This window comes from Mesoplodon bidens (assembly GCF_964165515.1).
Source record: "Mesoplodon bidens genome assembly, contig: HAP1_SCAFFOLD_339, whole genome shotgun sequence".
NCBI classification, from domain to species: Eukaryota; Metazoa; Chordata; class Mammalia; order Artiodactyla; family Ziphiidae; genus Mesoplodon; species Mesoplodon bidens.
In genome coordinates, this window is record NW_027671724.1 from 333,856 (window position 1) to 348,330 (window position 14,475).

At 41.1% G+C, this 14,475-nt stretch overlaps 1 protein-coding gene across 1 annotated transcript in view; it reads left to right on the forward strand.

Moving 5' to 3' along the window:
- LOC308611111 (protein WWC3-like) overlaps positions 1-14,475 on the forward strand; it is a gene marked incomplete at both ends in the record, with an annotated part of 51,309 nt that overhangs the window by 27,601 nt on the left and 9,233 nt on the right. Inside the window, 1 exon segment of the mRNA XM_081260023.1 lies at positions 138-392. Within this exon segment, the coding sequence (XP_081116149.1) occupies positions 138-392 (255 nt within the window).

The following is a 14,475-nucleotide window of genomic DNA, read 5'->3' on the forward strand; positions in this document are numbered from 1 at the left end:
GATCAAATATTGTTGGTATTGCATTATCTCGAAGAACTGTCCTATAAGGGCTAGTTCTACAGATCATAGAAGTCTCAAAGTGTTTGGCACACAATCGATAATGTTTATTTAGTTGATCAGGTGTTTTATCTTCTAAGTCTGCTCTCCTACAATTCTCCACCCACTTCTGGCATCTGGCTGGATCCCGCGGGAACCTGAAAAAGGCCAGGTCCGACTGCGTGCTCTTCCGCGTGCAGTTGGGGGCCGCGCAGAAGTTCGGCATCGTCGTCTGCCCGCCGGCCGGCCCAGCCCTCCCCTCCCCGCCTCCTCAGGGCAGCCCGCCCGCCCGTCGGGGCCGGGGAGGGGAGCCAGGCCGGCCGGCCGGCTCGTTTGGGCCGGCGCGCCCTTTGCTAGTATTTTGTGGAGGATTTTTTCATATGTTCATCAGTGATATTGGCCTGTAGTTTTCTTTCTTTGTGACATCTTTGTCTGGTTTTGGTATCAGGATGATGGTAACCTGGTAGAATGAGTTTGGGAGTGTTTGTCCCTCTGCTGTATTTTGGAAGAGTTTGAGAAGGATAGGTGTTAGTTCTTCTCTAAATGGTAGAACTCGCCTGTTAAGCCATCTGGTCCTGTGAAGCCACCTGAAGCCATCTGTTCTGTGCTTTTGTTTGTTGGAAGATTTTTTTTTTTTTTTTTTTCCGGTATGTGGGCCTCTCATTGTTGTGGTCTCTCCCGTTGCGGAGCACAGGCTCCGGACGCGCAGGCTCAGCAGCCATGGCTCACGGGCCCAGCCGCTCCGCGGCACGTGGGATCCTCCCGGACCGGGGCACGAACCCGTGTCCCCTGCATCGGCAGGCGGACTCTCAACCACTGCGCCACCAGGGAAGCCCTGTTGGAAGATTTTTAATCACACTTTCAATTTCAGTGCTTGTGAGTGGTCTGTTTATATTTTCTGTTTCTTCCTGGTTCAGTCTCAGAAGGTTGTGCTTTTCTAAGAATTTGTCCATTTCTTCCTGTTTGTCCATTTTATTGGCATATAGTTGCTTATAGTGATTTCTCATGATCCTTTGAATTTCTGCAGTGTCAGTTGTTACTTCTCCTTTTTCATTTCTAATTCTATTGATTGGAGTCTTCTGCCTTTTATTCTTGATGAGTCTGGCTAATGGTTTATCAATTTTGTGCATCTTCTCAAAGAACCAGCTTTTAGTTTTTTTGATCTTTGCTATTGTTTCTCATTCATTTCTTTTTCATTTATTTCTGATCTGATCTTTATGATTTCCTCCCTCCTGCTAACTTTGGGGTTTTTTTGTTCTTCTCTCTCTAATTGCTTTAGGTGTAAGCTTAGGTTGTTTATTTGGGGTGTTTCTTATTTCTTGACGTAGGATTGAATTGTTATAAACTTCCCTCTTAGAACTGCTTTTGCTGCATCCCATAGGTTTTGGATCATCGTGTTTTCATTGTTATTTGTTTCTAGGTATTTTTTAATTTCCTCTTTGATTTCTTCAGTGATCTCTGTCTATTAAGTAGTGTATTGTTTAGCCTCCATGTGTTTCTATTTTCTACATATTTTTTCCTGTAATTGATATCTAGTCTTGTAGCATTGTGGTCAGAAAATATTCTTAATATGATTTCAGTTTTCTTAAATTTACCAAGGCTTGATTTGTGACCCAAGATATGATCTATCCAGGAGAATGTTCCATGAGCACTAGAGAAGAAAGTGTATTTTGTTGTTTTTGGATGGAATGTCCTATAAATATCAATTAAGTCCATCTCTGAATTCTTATTCAGGTAGACTGCCTCTTTCCTTTTCATTTGTTTGGTCTGGTGGGTTTTTTACTTTGCTCCTTCATCTGCTGTGTGTTTCTCTGTCTCTGTCTTCATTTTGCTTAACTCACTGTGTTTGGGGTCTCCTTTTCTCAGGCTGCAGGTTCATAGTTCCTGTTGTCTTTTGTATCTGCCCACACTGGGTACGGTTGGTTCAGTGGGCTGTGTAGGCTTCCTGGTATAGGGGACTGGTACCTGTGTTCTGGTGGATGAGGCTGGATCTTGTCTTTCTGGTGGGCAGGTCCACGTCTGCTGGTGTGTTTTGGGTTGTGTGTGAACTTAGTATGATTGTAGGCAGCCTCTCTGCTAATGGGTGGGGTTGTGTTCCTGTCTTGCTAGTTGTTTGGCATGGGGTGTCCAGCACTGTAGCTTGTTGGCCACTGAGTGGAGCTGGGTCTTAGCATTGAGATGGAGATCTCTGGGAGAGCTTTCACCGTTTGATATTACATGGAGCCGGGAGGTCTCTGGTGGACCAGTGTACTAAACTCAGCTCTCCCACCTCAGAGGCACAGGCCTTACACGTGGCCAGAGCACCAAGGCCCTGTCAGCCACACAGCTCAGGAGAAAAAAAAGAAAGAAAGAAAAGAGAGAGAGAGGGAGGGAGGGAGGGAGGGAAAGTTATTAAAATTAAAAAAATATTAAAAATTGAAAAAATTATAAAGTAATTAAAAAGAGAAAAATAAAAAAAGAAAGAAAGAAAAGCATAACCAAACCAAAAAAACACATCCACCAATGATAGCAAGTGCTAAAACTGATACTAAAAGACAGACAGAACCCTAGGACAAATGATAAAAGTAAAGCTATACAGAGAAAATCACACCAAGAAGCATACACGTACACACTCACAAAAAGAGAAAAAGGAAAAAAATATATATCTATATATAAAAAAAGGAAGAGAGCAACCAAATAAATAAATCTACCAATTATAATAAACTCTAAGTACTAAACTAAGATGAACATAAAACCAGAAAGAAATTAGGTGCAGAAAGCACACCCCAAGTCTACAGTTGCTCTCCAAGTCCACCGCCTCAATTTGGGATGATTCATTGTCTATTCAGTTATTCCACAGATGCAGGTACATCAAGTTGACTGGAGATTTAATCCTCTGCTCCTGAGGCTGCGGGAGAGATTTCCCTTTCTCTTCTTTGTTTGCACAGCTCCTGGGGTTCGGCTTTGGCCCTGCATCTGCACGTAGGTCGCCCTCTGGTGTCTGTTCTTTGCTCAGACAGGACGGGGTTAAAGGAGCAGCTGATTCGGGGGCTCTGGCTCCCTCAGGCCAGTGCGGGGAGGGAGGGGTACGGATGCGGGCTGATCCTACGGCGGCAGAGGCCGGCGTGACGTTGCAGCAGCCTGAGGCGCGCCATGCATTCTCCCGGGGAAGTTGTCCCTGGATCACGGGACCCTGCCAGTGGCGGGCTGCACAGGCTCCCGGAAGGGGGGGTGTGGATAGTGACCTGTGCTCGTACACAGGCTTCTTGGTGGCGGCCGCAGCAGCCTTAGCGTCTCATGCCCGTCCCTGGGGTCTGCGCTATTAGCCGAGCCTCGTGCCCGTCTCTGGAGCTCGTTTAGCCGGTGCTCTGAATCCCCTCTCCTCGCACACCCCAAAACAATGGTCACTTGCCTCTTATGCAGGTCCAGACTTTTTCCCAGATTCCCTCCCGGCTAGCTGTGGCACACTAGCCCCCTGCAGGCTGTGTTCACGCAGCCAACCCCTGCCCTCTCCCTGGGACCTGCCCTCCGAAGCCAGAGCCTCAGCTCCCAGCCCTCACTGGCCCCCGTGGGTGAGCAGACAAGCCTCTCGGGCTGGTGAGTGCTGCTCGGCACCGATCCTCTGTGCGGGAATCTCTCTGCTTTGCCCTCTGCACCCCTATTACTGCACTCTCCTTCATGGCTCCGAAGCTTCACCCCACTGCCCACCTGCATCTCCGCCAGTGAAGGGGCTTCCTAGGGTGTGGATGGAATCTTTTCCTCCTTCACAGCTCTCTCACCGAGTTTCAGGTCCCACCCCTATCCTTTTGTCGCTGTTTTTTCTTTTTTCTTTTTCCCTACCCAGGTATGTGGGGTGTTTCTTGCCGTTTGGGAAGTCTGAGGTCTTCTGCCAGCGTTCAGTAGGTGTTCTGTAGGAGCTGTTCCACAGGTAGATGTATTTTTGATGTATCTCTGGGGAGGAAGTTGATCTCCACGTCTTACTCCTCCGCCGTCTTGAAGGTCTTCCCTGTAAGTACACTTTTAATATCTGGGGAAAGTAAGTGGGGCTTTCAGTGTAGCCCTGTGGCATCATAGTCCATGTATATTATAGTTCATTCCAAGCAAAGGCAAAAAGATACTGGGCGTCAGGATGTACAGGGATACTAAAGAATGCACTGCAGAAATCTTTCACAGTAAAGAAGTCACTCTTTTAGGGATATAGGACAGTAAGGTATGGGTATTTGGCACTGCAGAATAGCAAGGAAGATAGTAGCACTGATAGATCTCAGATCTTGTACAAAACTCCAACTCTTGCCATTAGATTTTTAACTGGCAGAATGGGAGTGTCACAATGACTAGTGTAAGGCACAATAAGCCCTTTCTTAATCAAGCTGATATCAAAAGTTCTGTTTCTTCTGTGGCTTCCCGCCTTGATAGGTATTGACTAATATTGGACAGGGGTTTATTTTGGTCTGTGGTAATTTTAATGGCTGCTGCAGAATATATTTTCCCTATGTCAATAGGATCAAGTGACCCCAATTCTTCAGGTACTAAGCCTGGCAGTTTTTCTTGTTCAGCATCACTCTCAGTCACAAACTTTATATGATGAAGAAATCTGAGCAATCTTTTAGGGCTAAAACCATTTCTCCCTTAACAGTAAAAGAAATACGAGCATCATAAGTTTCTAATAAATCTATACCGATCAGGTGCATAGGGGTATTTTCTACTAGGAAAAAGGAGTGCCTTCGTTTAAGTTCTCCTAATTATAATTCTAAAGGTAATGATTTAAGGGTCTTAATATTTGCATTAGAAACGCCTACCGTCTGTACCGAGGTATTAGAGAGAGAGAGCCTTTAATTTTGATAGGGTTCAAAATGTAAAAGGTAGCCCCTGTATCTATTACTGCTTTAATTATTTTCTCCTCATATAATAATTTCTATTTCTTCCAGGGTGTTCGAGAGGAGAAGGGGAAAGACTCCCCGTGTTCCCTCAGATCAGGCTTCCTCTTGTTTAACTTGAAATTACAGTCTATATCTGGTTTCCCTTCTAGGTCCCTCTTTTCTTTTCTTGCAGTTTCCCCAGTAATGACCCGGTTGTTTTCAGTAAAAGCAAATTTCAGAATTTACCAGTCGCGGATTGAATAGGGTTGGGTTAACTTCAGACTGACATTGATTATTTAATTGTTGCAACTGAATGTTCATAATTTTTATAGAGGCACCTTTTTCTTTTTAATACTTTTGAAAAGTTGGTCAGCCAACATGACAAGGGCATTTGTATGTGATACAGACAAATCATGTCTAAATGATTAACATGCCTAAATCATGTCGTTTAGAGTAGCCGATTCCTCATCCAGACCTTCTAAAAAGATGGAGTTAAGCAAAGAATCATCTTGGTGGTTAAAGAATGATTCAGGTGTCATGCTGGAATATTGTTTAAAAGTTTCCTTGAACCTCTCATAGTAATCCAGGATTGATTCATCTCGTGTTTGTTTACATTGCTGAATCTTTGACCAGTCAGCAGTTTTTGGAAAAAGCTCTGTGATAATTCTGAGTAATTTATGAGCTAACTCCTTGCATTCACCTTGAGCCTGTGGGCTGTATAAATCAAAATTTGTTAAGGGGTCTCTCCATCCTGCTTTCTCTACTTATTCCTTTGTTTGACTTTTAGAAACTAATAGCTGTATTAATTGATATAAATCTGAAAACGTGGGCTCATAGGTTTGGACGATTAGCTCAAATTCCTTAGCAAATCCCAATGGATCTTGACTAGATTCGAGAAAGTCCTTAGCTAAAACTAAGTTCTGCTCGGGTCCAGGATGTGTACGTAAGCGCAGAGTACAGTTCACCTCTTCCTGTAATAGGTTTCTCCTTCAAGGGAGCTATGAATACTTCTGATCTTATGTCTTCCTTTCCTGGGGAAGGGGAAGCAGCAGGAGAATGGGCTGGTGGAAGAGAGAGAGAGTGCGTCTGGGTTAGGCAGTTCGGATAAAGGAGGATATAAAGAAGGAACAGAGTGAGAGACAAGGTCAACGCTAGTGGCTTTTAAAAATTCTAGTATCATTTTGAGCAACCTTTTGTTGATTTTTTGCGAAGACGTTACTTTATCATTTCCCCTTTTAGAAGCTTCTAAATAGCAATTGAAACAAGCATTCCATTTCTGTTTGATCTTTTTCTACCTGCATATGCACGCCCCCCCCAGTTTTCAAAGGTCAAAACAGACCCAATTTGGCCATTTAAGGTTGAGATCTTTTAGTGTAATTTCCCTAATTCTGTTGGTCCTTGCAAGTGTGAGCTCCAAACATATTGTACATGAATCTGGCTAGGGTGTTAGTGTGGAGGCTGGCTTTCTGACACTCCATGTTTCTCTGTTTGAGGGTGTCTGTTTCCCATTTTAAAGTTGAATTTATTGGGGATAAAATTTTCTAGTGAAATTGTGGGGTGGGCCAGTGTGCTGCTTGTGAGTCTAACTCCTCCGGGATTTTGCCCGAAAGTCGTTTTAGCTCCTTTTACATGTCTTGGGTTTTCCCTCTGGTAGTGTAAAGCCACCACAATGCTCAGAACTTATTCATGTTCCCAGCAGAGCAAGCTTTCATTGAAATGAGTGGGTTTCTGTATAGGGATGGTTGCACAGTACAAGGACTTGCCTCCACCACTCCTGCAAGTTAATTATAGAAAACCGGACATCTCAAATGAATGAATTTAGCACTTTTGTACATATGGGAAGATACAAGAGTCTGGGCTCGCTGAAAGCACTCCTTTGATGTGCACCTTAGCTATCTAGGGTCAGAATCATGTTCTTTCCCATCCTGAGTCCCCTCTGGGTGCACCACTGGGGGCGGCTGTAGTGGCTGAGGTCTTGATGGTGGGCTTCCTGTTTTTATCTTGAGCTCTCTCTCAGGGCTCAGCATTGGGGGCAGCTGTAGTGGCTGATGGCTGTTGTTCACTGATATGGCAGGTGGCATCCTTAGTCCACAGCTTCATAAGTATTTTTGAAAAGTTAGGTATTTCCTTTGAAGTCCTCTTTGTTTACTATTTAGTTGCATTTTGGTTTGTTTCTTTTGTTGTTTATTTGGGATCCAGTTAACAATCAAGTGTTCCATTTACTTAACATGATATAATTTCTTTTCTGATTTGTTTGAGAATACATTATAGATATCATACCCTTTTCTAGTAAAATTCTTCAGTGTATTTTCCTAAAAACAATGATTCTGCCTCATTACCATATGAGTAATCAAAACCAGAAAATTAACTAATTAGTACTATTATCAAATCTATAGACATATTTAAATTTAACCAATTGAAACACAAATATGGTTTAAAGAAAAAGAAAAAAATGTTTATCAAGGTTCCAGTAAAGGTTTATGCTTTGCTTTTATCTCTCAAGTCCCTTTATCCTCATTATTCTGGAGCGTTTTTGTCTTTTATGACCTTAACATGTTTGCCAAATTCAGGCCCATTATTTTGTAGGATGTCCCTCCATGTGGCTTTGTCTGATTCTTCCTCATTAGATTCAGGTTTGTGTTTTTGGCAGAAATATCTAGAAGTGACATTGAGTTATATGTATACTATCAGGAGACACACGTTGTGAATTTGCTATACTGCTAAAGAAGTCAGCTTTATTCATGTTGTTAAAATGATGTCTGTCAACGTTTCTCCACAATAAAATTAATAGTTTTCCCTTGTAGTTAATAAGTGTCTTGGGGGGAGATCGTCCCCCTTAATTTTTAAAAGTAAATTTTTTGTTACAAGTTTGGAATCACAGCTTTGTTTTCCTCTCCTTTGTATCATAATCCAACACTGTCATTTATTTTGATGCTAGTTTTATGGTTTTAAAAGAAAACATGAAGTTGTGAATTTTAGTCTTTGCTAAAAATCCTGAAGCAGTCCTAGGATACCATGTCCCTAGAGAGAAAACAGTTTATAGATCTAAAAATCAAAATATCGGTCAGTTTTAGTCCTATTTGATTTATGTGAATGGATCCTTAGTAAAAGTGTCTGATTTTAAGGTTTTTTTACATTACTTTATTGTAAACTCCAAGATTTAATCATGCCATTCTGTGTTCACAGCCAATTCTTTAGCCTCGGTCTGAGGTCCTCAACCTGATAATCATATGCCAAAGTACATGTATTTTTTTCTTGGGGAGAGGATCCATAGGCTTCAGTATATCTTTAATGGATCATTATGCATAAGTTGCCTTTATGTTCCACCCACATTAGTTTATTTTTCATTTCAGCCTCAGATTGATTCCCTTAAACATCTTTTCCTTAGGTCATCACTTTGCTTAGGATGCTGTATCTTTTTTCTGACTCATCAGTGCAAACCTAGGTATTTTATCCTAACTTTCAGACCTGCTATTAGCTAAATAGATCTAATAGCCTTTTTATGGCTTCCCCTAACCCCCTAGTCTTTTTGGTGCCACTTTAAACTTTTCTCCTGAATTTATACATTTGCTTTTTGCCCACTCTATGCCATTTCAGACTGCACTCTTTTTCCTTTTATGTCACACATTACTCAGATTTTCTTCATGATGATTTTCCCATAGTAATTCATCCTGAATTCCATGAGTATTTACATATCACAGTCAATACTACGCTGTTGCATATTGTTTTCATGTTTCTTCGGAATTCTTTAGGTATTTAATGTGTGTAACTGATCTGCTCAATGGATCATACATTTATTGATAGCAGGGACAATATATAGATTTCTTTAATTTTTATAGATACCAGTACCTACTCTCCATATTTATTCTTTCCTCAAGTATTTATTGAACACCTGTTATGTACCACTGATTGCACATGCAACAGCACAGAAAAGAAACAGCCCTGCTTTCAAGAGCATGCATGCAATAGACCAAAAAAATCAGTAAAGTATAATACGGATTCTTTTGAGCTTTTAAAGCTTTATTAAGTTTTTTATTGTGGCAAATATATAACATAAAATTTACCTATTTAACCCTTTCAGGTGTATAACTTAGTGGCATTAAATAAGTGCGTTCATAATGTTGTACAATCATTGCCATTACATTTCCAGAACTTTTCTTTTTTTTTTTTTTTCGGTATGCGGGCCTCTCACTGTTGTGGCCTCTCCCGTTGAGGAGCACAGGCTCCGGACGCGCAGGCTCAGCGGCCATGGCTCACGGGCCTAGCCGCTCTGCGGCATGTGGGATCTTCCCGGACCGGGGCACGAACCCGTGTCCCCTGCATCGGCAGGCGGACTCTCAACCACTGCGCCACCAGGGAAGCCCCAGAACTTTTCCATCATCTCAAACTGAAACTCTGTACCCATTGAATAGTAACTCCCAGTTCTTCCCAAACCAGGTCTTAGTAAACACTGTTGCACTTTCCGTTTCTATGAGATTGCCTAGTTTGGCTACCTCATATAAATGCAGTCATACAATATTTATCCTTTTGTGTCTGAATTATTTCACTTAGCATATGTCTTCAGCGTTCATCCATGCTGGTAGCATCAGAATTTCCTTTCTTTTTAAGGCTGAACAATATTCCTCTGTACATATGTAGCACATTTTGTTTATACATTCATCTGTCGATATACACTTGAGTGGCATCCATCTTTTGGCTATCATGAATAATGTTGCTAGAAAATTGTTATACAAATACCTGTTTCAGTCCCTGCTTTCATTTATTTTGGGTATATACGTAGAGATAGAAATGGTTCATCATATGGTAATTCAACAGTAAATTTTTAAAGAATCCATCATATTTTCTTCTGCAGTAGCTGCACAATTTTGCATTCCTGTGAGCAGTGCACTTGAAGTTCCATTTTCTCCCAGTCTTTGCCAAAACTTGTTGTTTTCTGTTTCTTTCACAATAATTATCCTAATGGATGTAAAGTAGTATTCATTGTGGATTCATAGTGTGATCATATTTTCATGTAGCTTAATGGCTATTTGTATATCTTCTTTAAGTTCTTTGCCAGTTTTAAAATCAGATTTGTTTGTTTTTGACTTGTAGGAGTTCTTCAGATACTTTGGATATTAATTCTTTACTGGATACATGGTTTGGGTATACTTTCTCCCATTCAGTGGGCTGTCTTTGAGGTCTGTTGATTGTTCCCTTTTTACTTCTGTGGCCTGTGCTTTTGGTGTCATATCTAGAACATCATTGCCACGTTGTGGCAAGTTTTCCTCCTATGTACTAAGAGAGAAATTAATGGCTATAAGCTCTTACCTTAAAAAGGAAGAAATATCTCAAATCAACAAACCAAAACCTTACAACTTAAAAAACTAGAAAAGAGGAGCAAATAAATGAGAACTAGCAGAAGGAAGGAAATAATGATTAAACCAGACCTAAATAAACTAGAAATCAACCCTGCTGACAACCCTCCTGACCTAGGACTTGAGCTTCCATAATTGTGAAAAAATACTTTTCTGTTGTTTAATCTCCCTAGTCTGTGGTATTTTTTAAATAGATCTTTATTGGAGTATAATTGCTTTACATTGTTGTGTTAGCTTCTGCTGTATAACAAAGTGAATCAGCTATATGTATCCATATATACCCATATCCCCTCCCTCTTGCGTCTCCCTCCCACCCTCCCTATCCCACCCCTCTAGGTGGTCACAAAGCACCGAGCTGATCTCCCTGTGCTATGCGGCTGCTTCCCACTAGCTATCCGTTTTACATTTGGTAGTGTATATAAGTCCATGCCTCTCTCTCACTTTGTTCCAGCTTACCCTTTCCCCTCCCCGTGTCCTCAAGTCCATTCTCTACGTCTGTGTCTTTATTCCTGTCCTGCCCCTAGGTTCTTCAGATCCTTTTTTTTTTTAGATTCCATATATATGTGTTAGCATACGGTATTTGTTTTCCTCTTTCTGACTTACTTTACTTTGTATGACAGACTCTAGGTCCATCCACCTCACTACAAGTAACTCAGTTTCATTTCTTTTTATGGCTGAGTAATATTCCACTGTATATATGTGCCATACCTGTCTTTATCCTTTCATCTGTCAATGGACACTTAGGTTGTTTCCGTGTCCTGGCTATTGTAAACAGAGCTTCAGTGAACATTGTGGTACATGACGCTTTTTGAATTACGGTTTTCTCACAGTATATGCCCAGTAGTGGGATTGTTGGGTCGTATGTTGTTCTATTTTTAGTTTTTTAAGGAACTTACATATTGTTCTCCATAGTGGTTGTATCAATTTACATTCCCGCCAACAGAGAACCTCAGACCCCAGGGAATATTCATCAGAGTGAGGTCTCATGGAGTTCCTCATCTCAGCACCAAGACAGCTCTACCCAATAGCCTACAAACTCCAGTGTTGGAAGCCTCAGGCCAAACAACCAGTAAGACAGGAACACAATCCCACTCATTAAAAAAAAAGATGGCAAAAAAATATGTCACAGATGAAGGAGCAGGGTAAGAACCTACAAGACCAAATAAATGAAGAGGAAATAGGCAATCTACCCAAAAATGTAACAGCAGACACTGTGGTACTTTTTAAGTGCAGCTGTGGCAAAGTAACACACGAAGAAAAAATGATTTGACCACCATCATGGCCAAAACACTCAAGTACTTAAGTAGAAATAAAATCCCTCATCATATTAAAGTCCATGTATTGAAAATCCATAGCAAACCTCATATCAATGTTTACTTCACATATTATAGAGCTCTTATGTTTGGTTCAAATGTATTTATAATTGTTAAATTTTTCTGAGGAATTGACATTTTTATCAATAGACTTTGCATCAATATGTCAATATTAAATTTACATATATATCAATCTTTGTATTTTGTGATGGTTTTTGGCTTGTATAGTCTCCCTTCTCTCTTCTGGTTACTATTTCCACAGAATATTTTTTCTTTTACTTTCAAGCTATCTGTGTCTTTAGATCAAAAATGGGTCTCCTGAACAATATGTTGTTGGTTTTTGTGTTATCCATTCTGTCAGTGCATGTCTTTGGGGAGTTTAGTCTCTTTACATTTAAAGTAATTTCTTACAAGGATGCTTTCTGTTGCTGTTTTGTTACTTGTTTTCTCTGTATCTTACAGGTATTTTTGCCCATCATTTCCCCTTTCTTTTACATTTAGTTGATTTTTTGGTTGTTTGACATGTTTTGTACCCCTTCTCATTTCCCTTTATGTATATCTAATAGGTTTTTTTTGTGTGTGTATGGTTATCATGGGGATTACATATAAGATCCTAAAGTTTTAACAACCTAATTTGAATTGCTACCAACTTCACTTCAGTCGTGTACCAGAGCCACTGATAATAATCCTCAGAGTGAGAAATCAACAAGATGGCAGACGAGGAAACTCTAGGCTCTCTTCCCCCATGGAAACATCAAGTATATAATATACAGATCAAAGTAGTTTATAAGAACTTTAGAAATGAGTTAAGAACCAAGTACATGTCTAATCAAGAAAAGCTGCATTCAAAACAGAAGGAAATTTCATGCCATTTTGCTCACCTTTATCCCAGACCCTTTCCAATGTAGCACAGCGTGTTTGGGAAGAAAATGCCAATTCTCGTTTCTTCTCTCAGGCAAAGGTAATGAGTGGAACCTGCTTACAGTGTTCTGGCTTATCTGGGGACTACCCTAAGGGCTGGTTCTTGTCTTGCCAGACTCACACCACTAATGGTATAGTTTGGATATCAGCTTTGAGGCCACATATATCAGGGCTGGTGCCACAGTATGTTAGAGCTGCAGGGGGTCTGCAGTCCTGCTGTCAGCCAGGAATAAGAGGTTATAGGCAGATGAATATAACAGAAAATATGGTCCAGAAAAGAACCAGGGTGAGACTTTAGTTATATTAAGATGTTTAAAGGCAGCTGTATATACTGGTAACAGGAATCAAAGCAAGCACAGTCCTAGGAAAGAAACGTCCTCAGACAACTTTTCTTTTTTTTTTTTTTTTTTTTTTTTTTTTTGCGGTATGCGGGCCTCTCACTGTTGTGGCCTCTCCCGTTGTGGAGCACAGGCTCCGGACGCGCAGGCCCAGCGGCCATGGCTCACGGGCCCAGCCGCTCCGCGGCATATGGGATCCTCCCAGACCGGGGCACGAACCCGTATCCCCTGCATCGGCAGGCGGACTCTCAACCACTGCGCCACCAGGGAGGCCCCAGACAACTTTTCTAATTGCCTATATCCTCCACGCTTCTGCTTATCATCTTACTGTGGTTTCCTTAAATGTGTCCAGGAATTTCTCTCTTGCTGCTTTCAGTTTTACATCATTATCTTTGTTCAGTTTGATAATAATGTGTCTTGTTGTGGGTCACCCTGAGTTTATCCTACTTGTAGTTGTTAAGCTTTTTGTATTTATATGTCTATTTTGTCAAATGTGGAAAGTCTTCCTATATCTTCAAACAAATCTTTCTACTACTCTATCTTTTCTCCTTATAAGGATCCCACAGTGGTCCACTGACACAGTGTCCTATAGATCCTATGGGCTGTGTTCACTTTCCTTCAATCTTTTTTCTTTGTTTGTTGGATTCCTTATTTTCAATTGTCCTGTCTTCCAGTTTGCCTCTTGTTTTTACATCTAGTTAAATATGTCATTTTACCTCTTCAGTGAATTTCTTCACTTATTTTTTTCACCTCCAGCTTTGCTTTTTTAAAAAGTAATTTATGGGCTTCCCTGGTGGCGCAGTGGTTGAGAGTCCGCCTGCCGATGCAGGGGAAACGGGTTCGTGCCCCGGTCTGGGAAGATCCCACATGCCGCGGAGCGGCTGGGCCCATGATCCATGGCCACTGGGCCTGTGCGTCCGGAGCCTGTGCTCCGCAACGGGAGAGGCCACAACAGTGAGAGGCCCACATACCGGAAAAAAAAAAAGTAATTTATATCTTTTACTCATTATCATCATTATTACTATATTCTTATATTGTTTCCTGATTTCCTTATTTTTTTGTCCATGTTTTTTTTCCTTTTGCTCTTTGGACATATCTAATACAATTATTTGACATTGTAGATTTGTTGTCTGTGCTTGCTTTGCGATGATTTCTGTTGATTTATTTGCTTCCTTTGAATGGGCCATCTTTCCATGTTTCTTTCTATGCCTTGTGATTTTTTTTTGTTGTTGTTGTTGAAAATTGTGCATTTGAAAAAACAGGCACTTTTCCCAGATTTTGCAGACTGTGAGCCTCGACATCACCTTGAAGCGAAAGCTTATGACCTCCCCAGTTTTTTCCTTCAGTGTGTGTTGAGTCTTTCCTTCAGCGTGTGTTGACTGACCCTGCTTTCTGCTTTCTCAATTCCCCTATAAAAATAGCTCAATTTTTGAATGCTCAGTTTCCCAGATTGTGTGTACCCAGCTTATTCTAGGGCTTTTTGTGGTCTATTGTATGTTTATACCAGTAGGTCAGTCCAGCAGCAGCTTTCAGGAGTACCGCCTGCTGCTTCTGCTCCTTTTCTATGACTAAGGTGGGCCATGCTGCTTCTCCTGCACCTGAGATTCAAGTGAGGCAAAACTAGTCCAATCCTTTAGCTCCCTAACATGTTAAAATGTTACAAGTAAGGTCTACC